This window comes from Phacochoerus africanus, chromosome 13, assembly GCF_016906955.1.
Source record: "Phacochoerus africanus isolate WHEZ1 chromosome 13, ROS_Pafr_v1, whole genome shotgun sequence".
In the NCBI taxonomy this organism is placed as follows: Eukaryota; Metazoa; Chordata; class Mammalia; order Artiodactyla; family Suidae; genus Phacochoerus; species Phacochoerus africanus.
In genome coordinates, this window is record NC_062556.1 from 22,111,990 (window position 1) to 22,133,708 (window position 21,719).

Consider the following 21,719-nt stretch of genomic DNA (forward strand, 5'->3'; position numbering starts at 1 on the left):
TTCCTAGTCGGATTTCGTTAACCACTGCACCATGACGGGAACTCCTTTTGCGGTTCTTTAGTTAAAAAAAATACCTTATAGGAGTTCCCATTGTGGCTCAGTGGTTAATGAACCTGACTAGTAACCATGAGGATGCAGGTTCAATTCTGGCCTTGTTTTGTGGTTTAAGGATCTGGCGTTGCCGTGAGCTATGGTGTAGGTTGCAAACTCGGCTCGGATCCCACGTTGCTGTGGCTGTGGTGTACGAAAGCAGCTACAGCTCTGATTCGCTCCCTAGCCTGGGAACCTCCATATGCCACAGGTGCGGCCCTAAAAAGACCAAAAATAAAATAAAATAGAATAAAATAAAATAAAAGCTGCAGAGAATTCACGAGTCAAAAAAAAAAAAAAAATACCTTAGCTGCCAACGCACAGTTATCTAAGACCTTATACTACTTCAGTAACATTCACTGATTAGTCCCCCCAAGGAAGATAGTCATAAGGCAGAGCCCAACCCTGGAGTTGCTCTTTAGCGTCCCGTTGAGCCCCCTTAACCTTTCTGTGTTCTGTTCTTTCAGGGCATTCAGTGATCTCACGGGGCCCCAGGCAGCCAGAAGCAAGGATCTTATAACCTAACTACTGCTCCTAGGGGTTTTTCCGTTTTAAAAGATGCCTACAAGAAAGCCAAGTCTAATGAAACGGAATTACCATTGACAGTATAATCTTGAGCCCTGTAGCAGCTGGCTGCTATAAGTGTTAGAATAAAAACTTCTCAATTCACTCAGCAGAAATGATAACCCACTCCTCTAATGATGCAAGTATTATTACCATTGGTGATTACACCCGTGTAACATAAAATGACTATGTATTTAAGAATGTTTAATATAGGAAAGTGGAAGGTGTAACAGGGGAAGGGGTAATATTTACAGCAATAGATATAATAAGTGCAGTGGTTCTCAAACTTGAGTTGACAAAGAATCACTGGGGGTAACAGTGAAAAACTGGAGATTTTCTAACTCTAACCTCGAAGATTCCCATTCACCAGAAGTTCCAGTTAAACAAGCTCCCCAGGAACTTCTGACGGAGGTGGCTCAAGGATTACAAATTAAGGAACAGATCTACTCTATTCTCCAAGCCCTAAATGAAAAGGTTCTGCCATGTCCTGGAATTTTCACGATTAACTGTTATCAATTAATATCAATTAACTGATTGACATCAATCAACTGATACCTGCTGAATTCATCTGGTGCTATTTAGCTCTATATAATCTTCAATAATTAGGCCTAAGAGGAGGAAATGAAAAATAATTTATAACAAACTCTGACACAAAAACCCCAAAAACCTCCACTTAGATAGCTGCAGGAGTTCAGTGTACGAAAATTCTGATAGCTGATGATCCTTGTCAGTGCGATTACACACAGGTTTTCAGAGCAAGGGTCTAACTGCTCTGAACGCACACGTGCTTAGGAAATCCTAGAGGACCAGGAAGGTAGAACTTAGGTGTTAGGATCCATCAGGCCAACGCCCATGCAGTGTTTATCTCTTCACCAGAGCTACTCTCCTCTGGGAGGCTCCGCCGACCTAAAACTGGGTTAAAGGCCAGGACACGGGCTTTCTCCTATCTACTGACACAGGGACCAACCCTGGGCGTGTTTCTCTCTGCACACAGCCCACACAGGTTCAATTCTTTAAGCACGGCAGAATTAGTGCTTCAGGGCCTTTGCATGTGCAATTAGTAGGGAGGCAGCAAAGAGCTCTCTGCGGGAGGCCCTCTGTCTTTGACACTAACCCTCAATCAGCCCCTCTGCCCCCACTCCAGTCCAAGCACACCTCTCAGATCTTTTGATCATACAATACCTTGCCTCATCTGCTGGTTCTTTCTGTAGATCAAAGAAGCAGAAATGAAGAGTAAGTAGTTAACAGATGACCAGATCTCTCCCCTAATCTCCCTTCAGTAATCTCGCCAACAAACTGTGTGACCAGGCCACGTGAACAAGAGGCTCTCCAAGCCTGCACACCGTGGGGAATGGTGATGACTGACCCCCTCTGTCGATGATTAACTGAGACTGCCTCACTTTTTCCTTTTAAGATCTTTCATGGCCAAGGTGGTTTTGGGGGGACACTGAGTCCACCAGCTCCCCAGGTTGCTGACATTCTAATTAAAAGGCAGTTTCTCATTTCCACCACCATCTGCCTCTCCTGAGTATCAATGTTTGAGCAGCAAGCAGCCAGACCCGATTTGGAACAAGTCATTTTCCAAATGGCTAGCTTCTCTGTCCCTTCTTTAGGTTTCAGTTTAATTTTTTTTATTTTTATTTTTTGTTTTTTGTCTTTTTTTGTTGCCATTTCTTGGGCCGCTCCCATGGCATATGGAGGTTCCCAGGCTAGGGGTCTAATTGGAGCTGTGGCAGCCGGCCTACACCACAGTCACAGCAACTCAGGATCTGAACTGCGTCTGCAACCTACACCACAGCTCATAGCAACACCGGATCGTTAACCCACTGAGCAAGGGCAGGGACCGAACCCGAAACCTCATGGTTCCTAGTCGGATTCGTTTAACCACTGCACCACAATGGGAACTCCCAGGTTTCAGTTTAAATAATAATCCTTCAGAGAGACTTTTCTTATCACCTTAACTTGAGTAGGATTCTCATTCCCAACTACCTGTTGTAGTGTTCCATTACCCGGTTTTCTTTATAAAACCAACCACAATTTGTGACTTTTCCCCCTTTTATTAAGAAGTAATTGACATACACCACTGTATGAGTTTATGGTGTACAGCATGATGGTTTGATTTACATATATTATGAAATGATACAACTGCTTCAGCCAACATCCATTTTTTCATATAGATACGATAAAAAGAAAAAAAAAAAGATCTTGTGATGAAAACCCTTAGGATTTACTCTTGAGCTCCCCGTATGTCACAGGGCAGTGTTAGTGAGAGTCATCATGTTGCACACTTACTTGATCTTTTTTACCGAGATCTTCTGCTCTCCCACGTACCACGAGGCAGGGACTCTGCGTGACTTACCTGTGAGCACTCTGTAGTGACTAGCACAGAACCTCCTCTCATGGACGAGGGCTACGAAAGCCTGGTTCACCACTGTGTTCTTAGACCTAGGACACACCCGGGCATTTAATAAATGTTTACTGAATGAACAAACATTATTTCCTCAAGAAATACTTATTACAGGGAAGTGATCTGAAACTGTAAGGACCCTCTTTCCTTGATCCTCTATGTCCAGAGTCCTATCATTAAAGGCGTAGCTTCCTCAACTGTGATAGAAAAAAATAAAAACCTAAAAAAAATGCTTAGCTTCTGAACTGCTAAGTATCACTTTTGGGCACTGTCCCAGTTAAGGAAAAGGCAAATCCTGAGGCCTGTCTCCCTAACAGTTCAGTTTTGAACTCTGATCCTATATAACACAACGTTAGGACTTAAAAAAAAAAAGGTTAATTTCCCTCTGTAATTATAAAAGAACGCATGCTTTCTGAAAGAATTTGAGAAGTAGAAATGGCAACCCTCCCCCCCAAAAAAAAGCCCCAAACCCTAAACAATAAACCATAAAACCTCATAATCAAACAATCCGGAAAAAACCCACCAAATGTCACACAACCTTATGATATGCAGAACAATGGCATCTTGGTTACAAACCCAGTGCCAGCCCCTCTTGTGCCAGGGTGCTCTTAAGAGCATTTCCAGTTTGTCCTGTGTTTCTAAATAAATAGTTAATATTTGTAGTTTTATTGGGATAACGAAAATCTGGCAAGAGAGTTGGAGTGAAAGACTCCCCCCTCCAAGAGCCCACAATGATCTGCTTGGTCAGAATACATCTTCATAGGATGTTCGCTTTACAAATACTGCCTGCTTCAGTTAAGCTAATAATATTACACAAATAAAACAAAAATAAAAGACCACAACTTCTCAGATATAGATGCAACTTTATTCATACATAAAAAAATTACACCTCAGGAATTCCTTTTTTCTAAAAAGTCTTTCAATCGTAAAGTTCAAAACGAAAAGACTGAAAGGGGCAGTGTATAGCTTTTAAATTTGGTACACACTATAGTCACAGTTAATATTTAAGCTGCAAAAAAATAGACCTCTCCCATAATAGGAAATGCATGACCTTTCATAACTGCACACTAAAAATCACATGATGGCATCAAAAGCCAAAGTAAAAAAATTAACATTCTAAAGTAGAAGATTTGGCATTGATATTACACAGGTACTACTATCTCTAGTTACTTCCTTCCAAGTTAATTCTTCTTCTCAGGTGTATAACTCAACAGAGAAATTTTTCCCTAACAATATCTATCATTGCCATGGAAAAAGTGAAGAGTAGTGATAAGGACTCCTGTAATTAGCCTAAAAACTATCTCCCATGATCATACATTTCTGAGTAATAATGTTAACATTATCCACCCGATACAAGAAACAAAAAGTGCCAAGATGTGTCAGGATCAAATGATTTATATAATCACTGTTAACCTATTCTGGAGCATGTAGATACCATGTAAATACCAACCTTACTTCTAAAAAAGTCATTAATCCAAAGAACTATTAAATTTCAAGTGATAAATGTCAAAAGCTGCTACCTCTGAACAAGTCAGAGAACTCAGTAAAACTGCAGCTTTTCTCTTTCTTTCTTTTTAGAATAGGGATTAATTTATGATGTTTTTCCAATACAAAAAAATTTATCTGATGATACAGCCTTATTATGGGTGTAGCTACTATCGCTCACCTTTTGTTTACCTCCCAATTCTCCCACTTGCTAAAGTCATTTATTTACCAGTAATGTGGTTGTTATCTGAAGCATCAACACCTGAGACAATAATTTAGAGAGCTGAACAGGTACAATGAACCTAAACCTCACCTTCACCAAACAGTAAAGAATGTTAGGGAGTTCCGGTCGTGGCTCAGTGGAAACTAATCTGACTAGCATCCATGAGGACACAGGTGCGATCCCTGGCCTTGCTCAGTGGGTTAAGGATCTGGTGTTGCTGTGAGCTGTGCTGTAGGCCGCTGCTACAGCTCCGACTGGACCCCTAGTCTGGGAACCTCCATATGCCCATGGAGTGGCCCTAAAAAAAAAAAAAAGAAAAAGAGAGACACCCCCCCCCCACCCAAAACTAAAGAATGTTAAAGTGTCTGCTCTATTTGTTATCTTCATTTTTTTTTTTTTCCTCTCTTTTGGCCACACCTATGGCACGCAGAAGACCCCAGGCCAGGAATAGAACCTGCACCACAACAGTGACCTGAGCTGCTGCAAAGACAATGCCAGATCCTTAACCCGCTGTACTACAAGTGAATTCCTCCTCCTCATTTTTAACTTTCAAAAGAGGTCACAGTTCTGCAAAGTTTGGCCAAGAATTATAGGAAAGCAAAGAGTTATTAGTAGAAAATGTCAACGATACCAATTTTCTACCAGATGGAGAGGAGACTTGATTTAATCAGGCCTTTGGAAGCTTCAGAAGAGGGGAGGGGATGTGCAAATAGCTATGTTGTTCTTTTATTGTCCATGTGGTTATATTGAGTTTAGTCTCTGCAAGGGGCAAAAAACTTCTGGCCTCGTGTTTTGCTAAAACTGTCCTCAGGGTAGCATAAAAGAGGGCCAGACCAGAGGTACCAGCAAGGTGGTCACTTAATGTAAAGGATTAGGCAGAAGAGAGGGCTTTTCTCCCTTTTGCTAAGGTCACAGACCTGGCAAGGGTGAGGGAAGAAGTAGTCGAGACGTACTATAGAAGTAGCCCTACCTACCCTTAGGGTGAGGAAAGCAATGCAAAAATAAGTATCCCAAGGTGACATTTTTACCTTAAAAAAATACCAACATTTCTCAAAAATATGTGTTAGGAAATTACATAAGGATCAAGAGCTAGAAAACATTTCTTCCTTCCACCAGGGGAAAAATTATAACAAAATTAATGAAAGTCATAGATGCTCTTGTACAAAGTTTTATGTTCAGAAAATATCATCTGCTAAAAATGACTTCTTTAGTCAAAGGTAGCTCTGTTCAATTCTGCTTAGATTAGACGCCCTTTCAACTTGCTTAGGAGAATAATTCATCTTTTAAATAGTAACAGTCCTTGAGTAGGTTATTGTTATGGAAAATACCATTGTACTTCTAAGATTAGAAGGAGAAAAATTTGTCCCATAATTTGCCTGAACAGTTTACTCAATTTTCATAAAGCCTAAATGCACTAGGATTCAGAATCTTTTTCCATTAAAACCGTATGCTTCATTAAAACCAGAACACACAACTACCAGAATCGGGATTAATCTTAAGAAAATATAGCTTACAAAATTTGAGTTTAGGCTTGAACTATTGAGAATTTTCTTCTCTTTTTTTCCTTTTTACGGCCGCAGCATATGGAAGTTCTGGGACAGGGGTCAAACTGAAGCTGCAGCTGCGGCCTAGGATAGAGCCACAACACGGGACCTGAGCTGCATCTGTGACCTATGCTGCCAGATCCTTAACCCACTGAGTAAGACCAGGGATGGGACACGCATCCTCACAGAGACAACAGCGGGTCCTTAACCCCATGAGCCACGACAGGAACTCCCATCTATCAAGAATTTTTTATTAACATCTTAGAGGCAGTGCTTAAAGCATCAGAAACTTAACTCGATCAGGGTAGTTTTGATGACAGTTTTCACTTTTGTGTTCAGGGATTGAATTTGACTTTTTAACAAAGCTATTTATGACTGATGTAAAAGATCCCTCCCCACTAAATTCACTAAAATTTGTCAAATACAAATGGTCAAAGTCAGATCACCCCAAAGCAGTTTAAAAACGTAGACAGCTTTGGTTGAGAGACAGAATCTCAGACTCCACACCACCAAGGGCATATCTTGTCCCTCAGGCTGCCTCCTCTAGAAATACTTACTAAAGTTGGAAAAATAAAAATAGTTTTTTCTCAGCACATAAAATAATGCAGAGGAAACCCTTTTGGGGTTTTTTTTGGCCACAGCTGCGGCACGTGGAAGTTCCGGGGCCAGGGATCGAAGGTGCGCCACAGCAGCGACCCGAGCCCCTGCAATGACAACACTGAATCCTTAACCTGCTGTGCCACAAAGGAACTCTAGGGGTCCCCCTTTCTGACTTAAAAACAAACAAACAAAAAAATCCAAATCATAAATAAAAAGCCCTGAGTGCCCAAGCAAGACACTGATAACAAAATGGACAAAACCTCCAGACTCTGTATTTTCAAGTAAATGCTGTGTGTTCACTGGTTGCAGTTTAGAGGGAAACCAAACCATTTCAAATTCATGGATTTATTGCGAGGACCAGACACACTCACTCCCGCGAGGTCAGTAATATCTGACGAGGGGGTCCAAGCTGTGGAAGAGACTTGATAGACGGTCTAGACCTTACACGGTATTTGTGAGACAGCACAAAAATTAGGCAGTGTGAGGGGGGGAACCTCAAAACAATTATTTGAATAAAAGTCCACACTTCCTCAGAACACAAGACTTAAAATTGTACCCTGCATAAGACACACTGATTTTATGTTTCCACATGACTTTAAAAGATGCGCAGAGTAAGGGAAGTCTGTATGCTTTTTTAAGACTAAAGGAATCCTCTAATCTTAAGAAACTCGAAACAAAGGGAAAAAAGTGAACAGACTGGAAAAAAAGAGTACTCTTCAACGCTTCTTCATTGCACAGGGAAATCCCCCTGAAGTAAGAATAAGAAAATTCAGTAAGTTGGAGAATTACTTTTCACTGTAATTGTATTTCCCTTAAAGCCACATGTTAATATTGATGTAGGTTTCATACAATTAAAAATCACAAAGATTTTAAGAAGTCACCTTAGCTTTTATAGAATCACCATTATGAACCCTTGTCAGTTTGGGCCATGTAAGAGTGATGCAGCGGTTTTGAACCTTAGCTTAAAGCAATGAACCTTCCAGAAGCAATGAACATCTTTTCATTGAGATCCTGTTTAACATAAAACAGACTGCTGGCAAACCTCCTTCTTTATAAAGCATGCACATTTACCCAAGCTGCAAACCACATTTTCCTTTGCCATGTCTCATAAATGAAAAGATTTTATTTTAGCGCTTTGAACAGTAATGTCCTGTTGAGTTATTATGAGGACAAGGCTACTTTTCCAGTATATGACATTTTTTATTACAAAAGGCTGAATTTTCAAATATCACAGTTCACTTAGAAAAAAAAAGCTCTGCAGGTTTATAATCTATTGTAAAATAATATCAATTGCCACAATTATTTATAGATAAGAGTATTTTGAAAAGTTCAAATTTATCAGTATGGAAATATATCTAACTAAATATACTTACTTATAAAAACATATTGCCTTTGCCATGTGAAAACCTGGTGTTTAGTTCTCGAGACTTCTTTATCAGGGCTTTTTTCTGAGCTTCATCAAATCGATGAACTTTAAGATCCTTATCGCGATCGAATGGTATTCTTTCTTGGGGCTTATTTTTATCTTCAGCAGCCTTATTCTTTAATTTTTTATGATGAATGTCCATAAGAGATTCTGATCTTTTTGATTCCTGGGGAGAGCAAAAGAGTAGAAATAAAAATCTCAGTTTATAAAGATCCTTGACAAAATATAATCATGAAACAAAATAATGACGGCATAATGGTGAACATTCAGGAGCGCTATTTACAAACCCTAAAAGGTTTTTCTAAATCCAAGACAGATGCTTTGAAGAAAATACGCATCAGACAGAAATTCAATTCCACTAACTACATGTTACACAATAAAAGAAGGAGCAAGAGGGAGAGGAAACAAATGTTTAAATAACCATCATAAAAAAGCATTGCGAGATGAGTCAAAATTAGAGTCTGAACCAAGGACAAGGGTGAGAAAGAAGAGCAATTACTTTCTCACTTGGGAGCCCCATTAAAGCTTCACAGGTGCGCTGGTCCATGAAGCCAGAACGGGAGGAATGGAAGAGACGGCACTGTCAGGCTGAAGTGAGAGTAAAGGCAAGGCAGAAAAATAACGGCACGGAGCTGACAAAACCCAAAGCAAATGAAGGAAATGCTGCACTGTCTATATGCCAAGAGAAGTTCTTGTCCTTTCTATTTGCTGTATCTCTCTCATTTTCTTTCTTTTAAGCTACAGTAGTTAATCACATTTTATTTTATTATTATTTTAAAAAGCAAAGAATAGCTGATTCACAATATTTTATTAGTTTCCATCTTCATATCAACTGGTAGGATGAAATCTGAGCAAAGGCAACTGGTTTCATAAATTACATCTATTACAGATATTTCATTTTTTTTTGGGAGGGGGGGCTCTGCACCCATGGCATATGAAAGTTCCTGCACCAGGGATCAAACCCATGCCACAGCAGTGACAACTCCAGATCCTTCACCTGCTGAGCCACGAGGAAACTCCCAGACCTTTCAGTACGGATTAAAGTAAAACAGAATGGATTGGAGAAGCAGAGAGTGAGATGCAAGGGTCCATGCGGCCTTTGAACTGCGGTATGTGGTATCCCTGGGGGCCACACTGAGTGGATTCCATGGGGTATGAAGGCAAATTCTAAGCTTATTACCCAGAACTCTAAATTTCTTCATGTAGCCTCATTTGAAACAGACTCGCTTGATAATGCACCTCGGGAGGACGTCTCCCCTTTCATTACATCCTTTTCCCATTTAACAGAGGAGAGGCCTTTCAGAATCTTATTACAGAATATTACTGCCTTGGAGAACAAGTCTCCACAGTGTCAAATAAAAAACCTGAAATACCAGTATGACTGAAACTTCTAATCAAGGAGCTGCAAACTCAGGAGGCTTTGTATCCTTCCGTGTCATAAACGTATTTCTGTTAAGAGTTCCAATGCCTTTTGGAATGGGCATTTTAGTTCTCGTTGCAATGTCCTGAATTTGGATGTACTTCAGAATGGGGCAGTGAAAGAAAGGGCAATTTTTGCTTAACCACTACATTTCTTCCAGGGCCTGCCCCTTGTCAAACAATATACTTGAGAGTAAAGATGTGAAGAGAGCTCAGTGAAAGCAAAATACTTGGTAAGAAATGCTGAAGGTGGCAGCATCTCATTTCATACAGAAGACAAACTTATGGCACCTGCCCATCTATTTTACAATTCAGAAGTGTCATATAAATGAGCATAGTCACATCTATCTGAACGGAAGAATGAAGTCAGGCTTTCTTAAAGTCAGTCCGACTTGCCTGATTTAACAATGACATCTGACTTTGTCAGCTAGGTTATGTGATACTTACTTCCTATAAACTGAACTCAATCTGGATGCTGTATTAGCAAATATTTATTTAAATTAGCACTATTTCCATTTTCTCAACCCTCTCATTTCATAAATTGGTCATTTCAATTGGTCACTTTACTTTCATTGGTAAAGTCTTGAGGAAACAAATTGGTTTGCAAGTCGAGTGCTTTCCAATTCTTTATTGTTAATGAAATTGGAGGTTATAAAAACCAAATATTGCTAAGAAAAATAGCCTATCTATACTTATAGCATGGAGAAACAGTTAAGAACTTAAGTTCTAAATTCAGAAAAATCTGGAAAGCAATGATACCTGCTATTTTCAACACTGGTAACCTTGGCAAGTAATTTAAGCCTCAATTTCTCAGCTGCAAAATAATAAATCATAATAGTAATAATGTCCAAATATTTGGGTGAGATAGGGGTTTATAAGCTAATGAATACAAAGCATTTAGTATAGTGTTGGGATATATAAGAATCAGTCAATGAATGTTAAGTGTTCAAAGTTATTGAGCATTTACTATATTGTAATCCTCACAACACAACATCTCTAAAATTGTTATTAATCTCATTATACAGATTTGGAAAGTGAGAATGAGAAAATAAGCCCGGCCTGGTGGGCTGGAGAGTGAGGGTACTACAGCCCTTCCTCACTCTGTTCACCCTGCCCCCCAGTATTCAGTGGGGAGGCAATGCTGCCAGCTTGAGTCCCCTGGAAAAAGATGGAAAATGGTCTTCAGCTGAGAAGTTACTAAACGTCCATTAAAGCTCTAACCATTCTGAATGCAAAGAAACAAAACAAAACAAAAACCCAAAGAAGAAAAGGGACCAATGTGAAAAAAAAAATCAAAGGTGAGAGACAGTTGAGAGATCATTAATAATTTTTATCAGTAGATCATTGTGAGGTTGAATAACACAGAAATTCTTAAAAGAACTGAATGACATCACTTTAACAAGTTGTGTTCCCTTCTCATCCACTTCTTTTTTTTTTGTCTTTTTGTCTTTTTAGGGCTGCACCCCTGGCATACGAAGGTTCCCAGGCTAGGGGTCTAATCGGAGCTGTAGCTGCTGGCCTACACCACAGCCACAGCAATGCGGGATCTAAGCCATGTCTTTGACCTACACCACAGCTCATGGCAACACCAGATCCTTAACCCGCTGAGCGAGGCCAGGGATTGAACCCACAACCTCATGGTTACTAGATGGGTTCGTTAACCACCGAGCCACGACAGGAACTCCCTCACCCACTTCTTATGTGAACGTGGTTTCTTAACTCTTAATTATAAAACTCATACCATAAAAGCAAATAAAACAGGAGTTCCTATTGTGGCTCAGCAGTTAATGAACCCACCTAGTATCCATGAGGATGTGGGTTAGATCCTTGGCCTCCCTCAGGGGGTTAAGAATCCAGCGTTGCTGTGAGCTGTGGTGCAGGTCGCAGATGCGTCTCCCATGTTGCTATGGCTGTGGTATAGGTCTCAGCTGCAGCTCCGACTGAACCCCTTAGCCTGGGAACTTCCATATGCAGCAGGCGTGGCCCTGAAAAGAAAAAAAAAAAAAAAAGGGAAAGGAAGAAAGAAAAAAACCCCAGAAGAACACATTTGATGTTGAAACCTGTCTTATTCTAGCATTAAGTAACTAACATTCATCCAAAGGCCAGGAACTAACTGGAAAGAAAGTCTTTCATTAAAAGAGTAAAATAAATTTATATTTTACTTTTAATGTTTAATAATTATTTATCAAGTAAGATATTTGTATTGTTTTGATCAACTGAAATTACAACTTAATACAAAAGGAAAGAAAATGTCACACTTAAAACCTTAGATGCAGGAAATTAAAAAAAATGTTTTTTCAATTTCAATTTATGTGCATAAATTTGTCAAAGTGAAACATGACTTATCAAATATAATCATAAAAGACCTTCAAGCATAAAAGTGAATTCCATTAAGGTAAAATTCTGTGCCAGAGAGAAATGAAATTATGTATTCAAAGAGAAAAATGAATGAAATAAAATTTCCAACAGTTAAGGAAGTACTTGTTCATATATATATTTTTAATGAATAATAATAGATACTGAATTACTATGGCATATAGATTCCATTTGAAACATTTAAGAATAATACAATGTGCTATAAATTATATCTTTCGTAACTACTGAAACTCACAATGAACATTTTTAGATGTCAGGGAAAAAAGTTTCTTTGAGGGAATACTGAGCAAAAATACTTGAAGGCCATGGTCTCCATGCTTTTTTTTGGTTTGTTTTAGGGCCGCACCCATGGCATATGGAGGTTCCCAGGCTAGGGGTCTAATCGGAACTGCAGCTGCCGGCCTACACACCATGGCCACAGCAACGCAGGATCTGAGGCGTGTCTGCAACCTACACCACAGCTCGCAGCAATGCCAGATCCTTAACCCGCTGAGTGAGGCCAGGGATCGAACCTACAACCTCATGGTTCCTAGTCGGATTCGTTAACCACTGAGCCATGATGGGAATTCCTGGTCTCCATCTTTGAGTGGTTCAAAATTAAAACAGATTCTTGAGCCCCACAATAGATTTACTGAATCAAAATGGTCAATCCTGGGTCTCAGGAACCTGTGTGGTTTTTTTTTTTTGGCCACCCCAAGGCATATGGAGCTCCCAGGTTAGGGATCAGATAGGAGCCACAGCCTCAAACTAAACCAGAGCTTTGGCAACATCAGATCCTCAACCCATTGTGCTGGGCCAGGGATTGGGCCCGCATCCCAACACTCCCAAGACGCTATTGATCCCATTGCACCACAGTGGGAACTCCAGGAACCTGGGCTTTAAAAAAACCACCCAGGGATGCAAGTAGAGATTCTCATACTAAGCGAAGTATGTCAGAAAAAGAAAGACAAATACCATATGATATTTAAAAAATGGTATTATAGAATCTATAATATCACTTAGATGTGGAATCTGAAATACAGCACAAATGACCCTATCTACAAAACAGAAAGAGACTCAAAGACATAGAGAACAGACCTGTGGTTGCCAAGGGGTCGAGGGGAGAGACTGGGATGGACTGGAAGTTTGCGGTCAGTAGATGCAAACTGCTACGTTTGGAACGGATAAGCAATGAGATCCTACTGTACAGCACAGGGAACTATAACCAGTCTCTTGCGATAGACCATGACGGAAGGTACTGTAAGAAAGGGAACGTTAAAACAACAACAACAATACCCCACTGTGTTGGGGTTCCCACTGTGGCTCAGCAGGTTAAGGACCTAATGTCTGTGAGGGTGCGGGTTCGACGCCTGGCTTTGCTCAGGGGGTTAAGCATTTGGCGTTAGTGCAAGGTCACAGGTGTGACTTGGATCCATTGTTGCTGTGGCTGTGGTGCAGGCCTCAACTGCAGCTCCAATTTGACCCCTGGCCTGGGAACTTGCACATGCCACAAGTGCAGCTGTAAAAAGGAAAAAAAAAAAAAAAGAAAGAAAGAAAACAAACAGACAGATAACAACAAAAACAAAAATCCCCACCCATGTTGCTGTACAGGTGACCTGAAGAGATAAGGAAGAGCTGGAGGAGACAGAGAGCAAAGTTTGGAGGGGCTGTGTGGAGACGTGAGAAAGAAGAAAGTTGCAGAGGCCCTATTTTGTTTGCCTAGAGCCACTGCTGAGGAAAATGGTCTAGAATAATGGGCAAAACTGTGCAGAAGTAACAAAAAGCAAACACAAATGGAGAAATAAAGATTGTAGGTTTCAACTGATTGATCCTCTATATTAATAAGTAAAATATCAATAAAGACAGGAATACATTAAAACACTGGACTGCTCTGGTCAATTCAAACAATTCAAGCACTCAAATTAGTTATGATAAAAAAAATAAACTGTTATACCAGTTTGTTTTGGGTGTACTGCCTGGTTTAACACAATTTGCACACTGTGACAGGACCAAACTAGTGCCAGGCAGATAAATCAGTAATAAAAACACCTAGAAGCAATCACCACACCAAAAGCCAATTCAAGTAGAAACCAACTTGCTGAATGACCAATTTGCTGATTTACCAAGTTTAATCATTCAACAAAAATGCGTGTTAGATCCATTTATAAAAGCCAGAGCAATTTATTTCTAAAGGGATGATTTTTCAGCAGCTTTTGAAAATTCATGCTAAGATTCTAGTTGTTTGGTAATATTCTAAATAATGATTTATCAAAACTAAGGCTTATAGGTTGGTTTAGTCTTAAGACTATATTAATATTTTGAAAAGCATTATCTCATAAGTAACCAAAATTTCAGCATAAGATTATAATTCTAATATTTTGAGTGCACAGTAAATTGCAGACATCATAACACGTACTGTAATACTTCCGTATGCATTTCAAAAGAGTTCAACATTTGTTTACAAATAAGTAAATTTACATACAATGAAATGTACAAATCTTAGTATTACATTCACCCAGTTTTATCATTCAAACTCCCATCAGTTTCTTTCTTTATTATTATTATTTTTTTTTGCTTTTTAAGGCCACATCTGTGGAATATGGAAGTTCCCAGGCTAGGGGTCAAATTGGAGCTACAGCTACCGGCCTACGCCACAGCACAGCAACTTGGGATCTGAGCCGAGTCTGCAACCTACACCACAGCTCACAGCAATGCTGGATCCTTAACCCACTGAGCAAGGCCAGGGACTGAACCCTCATCCTCACGGATCCTAGTTGGGTTCGTTAACTGCTGAGCCATGAAGGGAACACCAGGTTTTGAAATCTTTGAGTCTGATTTTGTTTTGTGAACAAGTTCTCTGTTACCATTCTTTATTAGATTCCACATATTAGTGATCTCATATGATATTTATCTTTCTCAGTCTGACTTACTTCACTTAGTATGGTAATTTCTAGGTCCGCCCATGTTGCTGAAAATGGCATTATTTCATTCTTTTTTTTTTCATGGCTCAGTAATTTTCAATAGTATATATGTACCACATCTTTATCCATTCCTCTGTTGATGAATATTTAAGTTGCATCCATGTCTTGGCTGTTGTAAATAGTGCTGCAATGAACACTGGGGTGTAAGTGTCTTTTTGAATTATGGTTTTCTCCAGACATATGTCCAGGAGTGAAACTGATGGATCACATGGTAGTTCTGGAATATTTAGGTTTTTTTTTTTTGGTTTTTTTTTTAGGGCCACATTTGAAGCATATGGAAGTTTTGGGGCCAGGGGTCAAATTGGAGCTGCAGCTCCAGGACTATGCCACAGCCACAGCCAAGCTAGATGCGAGCTGCATCTTTGACCTATGCTGCAGCTTGCAGCAATGCTGCATCCTTAACCCACTAAGCGAGGCCATGAACTGAACCCACATCCTCATGAATTCTAGTTGAGTTCCTAACCCGCTGACACACAACAGAAACTCCTACATTTAGTTTTTTTAAGGAGTCTCCGTACTGTTCTCCACAGTGGCTGCACCGATTTACATTTCCACCAAATGGGAATGCCAGTTTGTTTAATGAATACGAGAATATAACAAAATAATATGCCAAACAAATAGTGACTATTTAGCTTATAAATTTAGATTGAACCCTATTTTAAACTTTTATATTTTAATGTTTTTATATATTTTTATATTTTTCTCCCATGTTTATATCATCACATCTCCCATATTTAAATCATGATACCAAGCACTCCAAATCGACTTATAATTTAAAAATGTAGGCGTTCCCGTCGTGGCGCAGTGGTTAACGAATCCGACTAGGAACCATGAGGTTGCGGGTTCGGTCCCTGCCCTTGCTCAGTGGGTTAACGATCCGGCGTTGCCATGAGCTGTGGTGTAGGTTGCAGACGCGGCTCGGATCCCTCGTTGCTGTGGCTCTGGCATAGGCCGGTGGCTACAGCTCCGATTGGACCCCTAGCCTGGGAACCTCCATATGCCGCGGGAGCGGCCCAAGAAATAACTAAAAAGACAAAAAAATAAAATAAAATAAAATAAAAATGTATGAATTGAGGCTCTCTAGGAGTTAGTGGGGCTCTTACTTTCTGATCATGTGCTACCCATCTCTAGGAACTAAATTTCTGATATATGATCTAAGTTAAAAACGAACTGAAAATATTACATGAGATGCACTGAAAAACCCTACACAGGACTATATATATATATATATATATATTCATACACAGACACACAACAGAGTTGAGTATTTTTCAGAACAGATGTATAGAAAAAAGACTGAGAAGGAAGAGGAAGACATATAAAAGAAAGAGAAACCTTTTCTTCATTATCGTTTTTCCTATAGTACAAACTAAAAAATTATGTACCAAATCTATGCATAATGTTTTATATTGCATAGAATAAAAATTTGTGTTTCCTAAAAAAAAAAAAGAAAGAAAGAGAAACAAGAAAAAGATAAAAAATGGGAAGAGCATTAAAAGACAGAAAAATAGAAAAAAGAAAGGTTGTACATTTAATTCTCTGACTTACATTGTAGGAGGATACCTGCTCGGCCAACCTCTTCTCCCTTCCTGACAATGTGTGTTCTTCATCCTTCTTACTGAATGACTTTCTTGCTTCTTGTGTCTCCTGAGGAACAAACACAGATAATGCATTACTGAACCGTATAGTTAAGAGAGAATAAAAAAGAAATACTATTATTTTTACTCAGATTGAGTAATGAGACTAAACTAAGCCAGGCCTGTTGAATTGCTTCCCACTAGAAATGTTAATATACTTGATGAGGGATTTGTTAGTGTCCTAAGATTTTTCCATAAGTAAGAAAAACAAAAACACTCTCTCCAGTCAACTAACTGGATGTTATGAAACTCAGAGATGAGTCTGAGTCTGACAAACAACGATGACATGTAGAAGAGAAATTAAGGGTTAATAATAAATCTTATATTATCTTTTTTTAATTCTAGGAAAAGCACTATTGAGGGAAAAAAGAGAAATAAAAGGGGTATGAAAAATAAAAAATAAAAATAAAACTATCTGTGTTCACAGATGACACACCGTCTTTGTAGAAGACTCCAGAGTCTATTAAGAAACTCTTGGCAGTTGTAAGCAATTATAACAAAGCTACAGGATACCAGGTCAATATGCAAAATATACCAACTGCGAACAACTGGAATTAGAAATTTTTTTTTTTTTTTTTGGCTGTGCCTGTGGCATGCAGAAGTTTCCAGGCTAGGGACTGAACCTACTCCATGGTAGTTATAATACTGGATCCTTAACCCAATGAGCCAACAGCGAACTCATGGAATTTGAAATTTAAAAAGAAATAAAAAAAAGAAATACCAGGAGCTCCTACTGTGGCTTGGTAGATTAAGAACCCGACATAGTGTCTGAGGATGTGGTTTTGAATCCTGGCCTTGCTCAGTGGGTTAAAGATCTGGTGTTGCCATAAGCTGCAGTGTAGGGTGCAGATGCGGCTTGGATACTGTGTTGCTGTGGCCATGGCCACCAGCTGCAGCGCCAATTTGACCCCTAGCCCAAGAACTTCCATATGCTGCAGGTGTGGCCCTAAAAAGAGAAAAGAAAAGAGAGAAAAATGATGTTCTAGATTGACAGAACACTGTAAATCAATTATAATGGAAAAAATAAAAATCATAAAAAAATGATGTTCTGATAAGATGGAGGTGAAAACCTGACCATTTAAGAGTTGGTAAGTAAATCCAATCAAGACTGGAAGGTGAGAAAATAACTGATCTTATTCCATTAATTTACGCCTAACAGTTTCATTTCTCTCTAGGGAGCAACCTTGCTTCACTTAGGCCATGTTGGCTAAGTGAATGTGAGAACACTGAGTAGTATGAGATGAATGTGGGAAATCAAATACAAAAAAGTAAGACGAAGAGTTCCCTGGTGGCCCAGCAGGTTATGGACCCAGTTCTGTCACTGCTTTGGTTTGGATTCAAGCCCTGGCCCATGAATTTCTGCCTGCCACAGGAAAGCCACCAGAAAAAAAAAAGTAAGATAAAGTGGTGGAAAAAGCCTACAAAAAGGAAATTTGGAGACAGAAAATAAAACTCGACTAAGATCTGTTCCAAAAATCAAAAATTAGTCATGAACTTTATACAGGATATCATACAACTTGTACTACAAATCTATGTCTATGGTACATATGCTGTAATAAAATGTAAGGGTTATTAATAATTCCTCTGTGAGTCTGCTTTAAATACAGAACAAAACACTTTAGGCCCTGAAAAGAATGACCAGTCTAAAGAATTTAGTTGTAGGGCCCCAAATCACTTAAGCTCAAATTGTACTGGCTAGCTTCTGTTTATCCTACCTATTTTTCTGTGATATTTTCCTTTGAAAAAGACTCCCTGCATATCTGGCTGTAGGCTAGACGTCTATTCACCTACAATGAAGAACACAAGGACTGAAAAAAGCACAAATAAATGTAGGCATAGGTGTTCCCATCATGGCTCAGCAGAAATGAATCTAAGCAGCGTCCAGGAGGATACGGATTCAATCCCTGGCCTTGCTCAGTGGGTTAAGGATCTGGCATTGCCGTGAGCTGTGGTGTAGGTCGAAGACGTGGCTTGGATTTGGCATTGCTGTGTCTGTGGCGTAGGCTGGCGGCTACAACTCTGATTTGACCCCTAGTCTGGGAACCTACATATGCTGTGGGATTGGTCCTAAAAAGACAAAAAAAAAATGGAGGCACAAACAAAAAGTCCGTGGAAGCAAGGGAAATCAATTGTCTTTTTCTTTTTTCAATTGTCTTTTTGGAGACAATCTTACTGGCTAAATCCTAAAAAAGCCAATGTTATTTTATAAAAGTCGAGTTAAGAAGCAGACAGGCATTCACTAGTCAGTCAAGGCGTGCAGCTCACTTCTATGCCACATCTTTTGTTGCCTCTTCCACCCTCAAGCATGTTGGTTCACTTCAACTTTCTATCACAACTCCTGGATTTCCTTGAATCCTCAAGACAAAAGAGAACTTATGATTGTGCCACGTAGTCAAGGGAGAGTGCTAAAATGTGGAGTTTCCACAAACCATCATTTTAAGAATAACACCAAGTATTTCACAACCAATTCTTCACAAAAATGGAAGTGCCTTAAGGAGCTTTTACCTGTGAACAAACAGAATGCCTGGCAGAGGAGATATTCAATTTTCAGTTATAGAATGACAATGGAAATCCTCATAATTCTAGGTACCGATGAACAAGATAAACAGAGTTAGGGGAATGAGTTAAGTGTGGAACTGTTTAAGTTAGAACTGGTACAGCTATAATCACAAAATGCAAACTGGTCAAGCATTTATGATTTGACTGAAAAGAAGGATACAAACGAACTTTTTTGCAGAACAGAAACAGACTCAGGGACTTTGAAAAACTTACGGTTACCAAAGGGGACATGTTGGGGAAGGGGTGGACTGGGGGTCTGGGATGGAAATGTTCTAAAATTAGATTGTGATGATGGTTGTACAACCTTAAATATAGTAAAATTCATTGGGGAAGAAAAGATTTGAATGGGACATATTAAGGAAACTGAAACCTTCAGATGGAGTGAATTTAAGTAGTGCTGAGGACACTGGCTGGGTTCCTAACTTACAGTGGAATATTTCATAATAAATGGAAGGACCCAAGAAAAGAAAACCTAAAAATGATAATGTATTTTATGTATACTTCTGGGTGTATTATTGGGGTAAACTAGTCAATATATTAATGAAAGTGTTTTTTACCTATCTTGACAGTAACATGAAGCTTAATGCATTTGAGCTACTATTATTTTGAGAGACAGTCTCTATGTATCACTTAGCTTGCTAGGTTCATCTGTGGCTTTGGTTTTTTTGAAGGTATTTTAAAGGATAAACTTTTATGGAAATGGTATGATGTATAAGGACTGGGCGGGGGAGTCAGAAAGGTCTGGAATGGAATTACTGTTACTCACTTACCAGTATTTAATTCCAGAAAAGTTGACCTCATAGAGGACATGCCAATAAACATGTCTCTAGGTTCTCTTGAAATTTAGATAAGACAATTTATTGGGAAATAGTAAGCAAATACACAGAAGCAACTGTTGTCATGTTCTCATAACTCCCCTTCAGGGGAAACCTGTGACCCTTGAAATCATAATTTAAAAAAACAGTACCCCTGGGGCTTCCCTTTATGGCTCAGTGGTAACGAATCTGACTAGTATCCACAGGGACTTGGGTTCGATCCCTGGCCTCGATCAGTGGGTTAAGGATCCAGTGTTGCTGTGAGCTGTGGTGTAGGTTGCAGACTTGCCGGATCTGGCGTTGCTGTGGCTGTGGCTAGCCGCTGTAGCTCCGAATTGACTCCCAGCCTGGGAATTCCATATGCCGAGGGTACAGCCCTGAAAAAAAAAAAAAAAAAACAACAACCAAAAACAGTACCCTTAAATAATCCTGCCTTATATTTTTTTCCAAAATAGAGCCAACTCTATTTGTATGGATAGAAATACAGGGATAAACAAACTCTCTCACCTTAGCTTTCCTTTCTCTGTCGGCTGGAGTATCTGTCCAGACTGATCGATCTCCAGATTTGTCATCTGCTTTTCTCTTGAAAGTTCTGGGCCCAAGACCAAAGTCTTTCATTTCTGGAGGAAGCTCAGTCATCCAAGACTCTCTTGTAATAGGTTTAGATGAGTCCTTTAAGAGAAATAAAAAGTTAAAAAAAAAAAAAGTAGCTTGGAAAGTGTGTATATGTGTATGTGCGCACGTGTGTGTGTGTGTGTGTGTGTGTGTAGAATACTGTATAAGTGACTCTGCTTCTCAATCGAGGCTTGAAAGTTAGTTAACACACTTAAAGAGAAAGAATTTAAGAAACAACTTTTTGTCATACATGTTATAAATACTTTCATCTACTTTACTGTTCCCTTGACTTTGTTGTCTTTTGCCATACAGAATTTAAGTAGGCAAAATTGCCCATCTTTTCCTTTTATTATTTCTGGATTACTTAGATCTTAATTTTTTTTTTTTTGTCTTTTTAGGGCTGCACTTGTGGCATATGGAAGTTCCCAGGCTAGGGGTCGAACGAGAGCTGTAGCCACCAGCCTACGCCAGAGCCACAGCAACATGGGATCAGAGCCATGTCTGTGACCTACACCACAGCTCACGGCAACGCCGGATCCTTAACCCACTGAGTGAGGCCAGGTATCGAACCTGCATCCTCATGGATGCTAGGCGGGTTTGTTAACCGCTGAGCCATGACGGGGAACTCCAGATCTTAAGTTTTTATGTGTGTACTTATGTACCCACACATTTTTTATGTCTGTTTTTAAAATTGAGATTTTTAATCTAGTTGGTCGATTTCTCAAAGTGTCTTGTATATTTAAAACTTACGTTGTCTCCTTTCGTCAGTTTCTCTTTCATTCTCTGAGCCCTTTTTTCAAACTCTGTCGCCACACTCGAGTTCACTGGTCCTTTGGCAGGCAACGGTCCAATAATGTCCTCTTCTTCACTGCTCTCTGTTTCCTTCTGAAACAAGACATTACCTTTAACCCAACCCTGGAGCTACAGGTTATTGAAAATGATTCTAAGTTATTAAAATTTAACTGAAACTGATAACCTAGAAACAGAACAAAACAGCAA

The 21,719-nt window shown here is 39.4% G+C and overlaps 1 protein-coding gene across 3 annotated transcripts in view; it reads right to left on the bottom strand.

Moving 5' to 3' along the window:
* Nucleotides 1–2,844: 2,844 nt before the first annotated feature.
* The window catches only part of GPALPP1 (GPALPP motifs containing 1), a 35,924-nt gene continuing 17,049 nt past the window's right edge, over nt 2,845–21,719 (bottom strand). The window contains exons 5-9 of one of the 3 annotated variants that reach the window (XM_047755738.1): nt 21,471–21,605; nt 20,613–20,777; nt 16,643–16,741; nt 8,287–8,505; nt 2,845–3,099 (exon numbers count right to left, since the gene is read on the bottom strand). In XM_047755738.1, coding sequence (XP_047611694.1) covers nt 8,287–8,505; nt 16,643–16,741; nt 20,613–20,777; nt 21,471–21,605 — 618 coding nt within the window. In that variant the 3' untranslated portion in view covers nt 2,845–3,099. Of the gene's footprint in view, nt 3,100–7,242; nt 7,662–8,286; nt 8,506–16,642; nt 16,742–20,612; nt 20,778–21,470; nt 21,606–21,719 lie in introns of those variants that run through there. The other 2 variants (XM_047755739.1, XM_047755737.1) reach the window with 2 other exon arrangements.